This window comes from Nannochloropsis gaditana (genome assembly GCF_000240725.1).
Source record: "Nannochloropsis gaditana CCMP526 unplaced genomic scaffold scaffold1237, whole genome shotgun sequence".
Taxonomy (NCBI): Eukaryota; class Eustigmatophyceae; order Eustigmatales; family Monodopsidaceae; genus Microchloropsis; species Microchloropsis gaditana.
Genome location: NW_005802716.1, coordinates 1 through 3531, shown reverse-complemented (window position 1 = coordinate 3531; position 3531 = coordinate 1). Strand labels below are relative to the sequence as shown.

Genomic DNA, 3531 nt, shown 5'->3' with positions numbered 1-3531 from the left:
GCTGACGATACAGAGGCGGATGTCTCCGTCGCCCTGGAACCATTTGAGGAGAAAAGTGGATTTGAAGCAGCGGCTGGGCACAAAAAGCGCCTGCATGAAGCCTTCGAAGAAGGTGCTCCGGTCATCCGGCGCCACAAGCTGTGCCAAGAGGAGGATGCAGGTTGTCCGGTGCACAAAGGCGCTGCTCATGATCCTCCCGGCGCCCTCCACCAACCGGTCGAAGGCCGCATTGGTGACCTGGACCAGCCGCTCCCCCGCCAGCAGACCCAAAAACGTGGGCACGCTCTCGTCCTGCGTCCGTGCCAGGATTTTGTAGTCCGGCATGGTCCTCACCTCGTCCACCAGCCTCACCAGGATCGCCACCTCCTCCTGGGCCCGGCCCTTCCGTCGACTTCGGGTCGGCCCCAGGGCGACTGAGGCGGTGTCCTCCACGTCCACCGCCGAGATGCCCATGGACCTCCCCACTTTGTCCGCCATGCCCCAGGTGACGTCGCCGCCGACCAGGACGCTCAAATGCTGCCAGATGCGCATGCACTCGATCACCCGCCGTCGGTCGATTCCCTCACTCCCAAACTCGCGCCGCACTTTATAGAAACACATGACGTATTCTGCGCTGAGACGCTGAGGGTTGTGGCGCGCCAGCGCCAACTCTGTCAAGGACAGGCGCAGAAGCTGCTGTCGCCTCGGACTTCGACGAAACTCCGCATGCTCTGTTCCTTCCACGGAACTCCCTGTGGAGTCCGACGCGAGCGACGCGTCGGACTCCGCGGCTCCCAGGGCACCATCAGCAGCTGCTTCTGACACCTTTCGAGAACGTTTTCTATTGGAACACGATGATGATGATTTAGGAGGCTGTGGATGGCAAGGCAACGACAACCGGCAACACCTGTGTAGTGCAGAAGAGCTGTAAGTCAAGCATTCGTATACTTCAACCGAGGGGGCGCTTCATCAACATGATGAAACCAACGTACCTTGCGCAAGGATAACCGGAACAGGCCGTCTACACAGTATAAGGTTGAATTTAGGGTGAGGTTGTGCGATAATCGGGTTTTTCGTGTTTTTATTAACATAAAAGAAGCTCTTTAAAACGCCGGTGCAAGGGGGTATAACCCATCACGTACCTTGATGTCCCTACAGACAGTACAAACAGTGCTGACCTCCCGAAGTGCAATTTTGATGCGATTTCTTTCCTGAATTAAGTCCACCATTGGTGGCGTAGACATAATTTTCGCACCGCTGTGTTGGAAAAAAATCAGTTTTTAGGGACCTCTGTATCGCTCGTTCTCTTCTGCATGACGTGCTCAGCTATTCGGACGAGGTGGGCTCAAGTTCTTTTTCTGGGAGCGTCAACTGAACAACGTCTTCTCCCACGCATCGTACGCATCAAATCATGGGCATGAATGCTATGTGTCGGTCGTCAAAAATGGCCGTGGAATCTGACATTGGAACTATGGACGCGCCGAGTCCATCGCATGTGCCCAAAACCATATGGTAAAAGCCAGATGACCCCCCCCGGTCCTGTCTCGCCTCGAGCGAAAAGGATATTGAAGTCCTTTTCGCATAGAAGAATGGACGCAGTGGCAGGACAGAGGGTATGGAGTGTTCTTAGCTGCAAATTAGCGGCTGTTTGGGTTTCACGGGCGGTGGGGGACGCATTTATCGCAATGGCGTGCGCGTGAAAGAATAGAGCGACGGATATGGCCCGTACTCAAGAAGTATCATTTTTAAAAATAGCGAGAAAAGAAATCGAAAGGAGCGCAAATATAGAAGTGGACACTTTCACATTGTTTTTGACTAGGTTGCGTAGTGATCACTCTGAAATTTCATGATTGTTTCCCGTCAGTATCGTCGACACATACGCTGAAAGAGCGTATGGAATGCGATAAAAGTGGCATTAATATTATCCACAAGCGAGACTCTTGCACCGGTGTGGGCGTCCGACAGACGTACGTCCATGCTCGCTTTGAAACATTGCCATACCTCACAGACCATGAGAATTTGAAGCTCATACATGCAGACTAGATGAAAACCCAATGCCCTGTGCGGACATTTTGGGTTGCGCGTGCATCGAAGTAGAGTGGACTCGACGTTTTTTATCGGGCATGGTGGTTGACGTCATCGCGCAGCGCCCGCGCTCGTTCGGAGGCGGGTAGCGAGCGATAGCGCCCCGTCACTTTTAGGAATGGACGATGCCATTTCATCATTAAAGCTTTTGATTGAAATGATGGGTTGTGGTATAACCGTTTTAGTATTGAGGCGAAAAGCGCATAAAGTTTTTGGTCCGTACTTAAAGCGTGCGTTATTTTTTTCCAGCCCTGCGACGATATGACCGGTCGCCGGTCGGCTTGTAATGTGTAGGCAATCAATAAAAAGTGTCAATGACTTAAAAGAGGGGAAGAAATCGTGTTTCTTACAGTCTAAGTGACATACACCTGTCTGGAGCTATCTGAGGTATCGATAGATCTCCATGGTTGTCTTAAACATGGCCGAACCTACAAAATATAGGGGAATTAGGAATTGTTTGGTTTCGTAGCACAAGCTATGTAAGACTTTTTTTTTAAAAAAATCCTAAACCATGAGGGTCCCGACAAGGTACAATGCTATTTCTTTCCTTTGTGGTTTCCAGTCGTGGTGATGTACCACGTGGCCCCAATCTTGCTGACAGCCTAATCAAGTTGTACCATCGCGCTCTCCGCGCAAAGGCCAAAGGTTTCCCTCCCCTCCCTCCCCGCCATTCGCGCCGCGGCCGACCAGGCAGTGAAGACACCTCGCATGACTAACCCTAGTGGCCGTCGGGCATAAAAAGTCACCACGTGACACCGCAAGATCGACACGTGTTACCATCTACGCGCGCTTTCATATTAATTTCTCACTGACATGAATATCTTTGCGGGAATTCAACAGAGCTTGTCCGAACCCGACATCTGCAATCAAGGAACTGCAACTCGCCGTCCCCGGGACCATGAAAAACATCCAACGTTGCCTTTCTATTGCCGTGCTTTATTGCATGATACTGATCAGCCCCACACTGGCATTTTTGCCGCCGTTGTCCACTGCCTCGAGCAAGTTCCGTGTGGCTAGCAGCCATCGAGCCCCTCGTAGTAAGTCCTCAAGGTTTCGCTTCCCCTCTCGCTGCAACGTTTTCACGTTTTGACAGCATCACTCACGTCTCCAATCCTACGTCAAACTACTCAGCAACTTCTTTAAAAGCTGCCTCTTTCTCCGATGTTTGCCTTTCGGTGGCCGCGGCGGCTGATGAGTATGAGTACGGCGCCGTCGCCGCCCCTGGTAGGTGTGAAAGAGCTTTCCTTCCTCGTCCTCCCGTTGCCTCACACTCCTCCCTCCTTTCCGACGTACTGCACAGGATGGGTGCTTCCTGTGGGTGCGCTTTTGACACTAGGTTTAGCGGTAAGTACCTCTGTTTCAAAGCACGGGGTATCCCTTCCTTCCCCCCTGAAATGCCTTTGGAGCTGTCCTTGCGGCGGCTAGAAGAAGGCTGATGCCCGATGCACGAATAAGTCATGGATGCTA

The 3531-nt window shown here is 52.2% G+C and overlaps 2 protein-coding genes across 2 annotated transcripts; one reads left to right on the top strand and one right to left on the bottom strand.

Moving 5' to 3' along the window:
• Positions 1 to 185: 185 nt before the first annotated feature.
• Positions 186 to 1208, bottom strand: NGA_0710100 (uncharacterized protein; the record flags this gene model as incomplete). Its single annotated transcript, XM_005852434.1, is given in 5 exon segments — positions 186 to 204; positions 215 to 852; positions 972 to 1000; positions 1122 to 1131; positions 1158 to 1208. The coding sequence occupies 5 exon segments, from the start codon at positions 1206 to 1208 to the stop codon at positions 186 to 188; spliced, it is 747 nt and encodes a 248-aa protein (XP_005852496.1).
• A 1663-nt stretch (positions 1209 to 2871) lies between these two features.
• On the top strand, positions 2872 to 3528 carry NGA_0710200 (uncharacterized protein). The gene is made up of 3 exons (XM_005852435.1): positions 2872 to 3101; positions 3196 to 3288; positions 3365 to 3528. Exons 1-3 carry the CDS (start codon positions 2963 to 2965, stop codon positions 3487 to 3489), a joined length of 357 nt encoding a protein of 118 aa, XP_005852497.1. The 5' UTR covers positions 2872 to 2962; the 3' UTR covers positions 3490 to 3528.
• The last annotated feature ends 3 nt before the right edge of the window (positions 3529 to 3531 follow it).

Bases quoted from the DNA above. Each gene is read 5' to 3' on its own strand.
- NGA_0710200 (XM_005852435.1), top strand. From the start codon at position 2,963: ATGAAAAACATCCAACGTTGCCTTTCTATTGCCGTGCTTTATTGCATG. The intron at 3,102-3,195 runs GTAAGTCCTCAA...CAAACTACTCAG, and splicing joins CAGCCATCGAGCCCCTCGTA to CAACTTCTTTAAAAGCTGCC. The intron at 3,289-3,364 runs GTAGGTGTGAAA...CGTACTGCACAG, and splicing joins CGGCGCCGTCGCCGCCCCTG to GATGGGTGCTTCCTGTGGGT.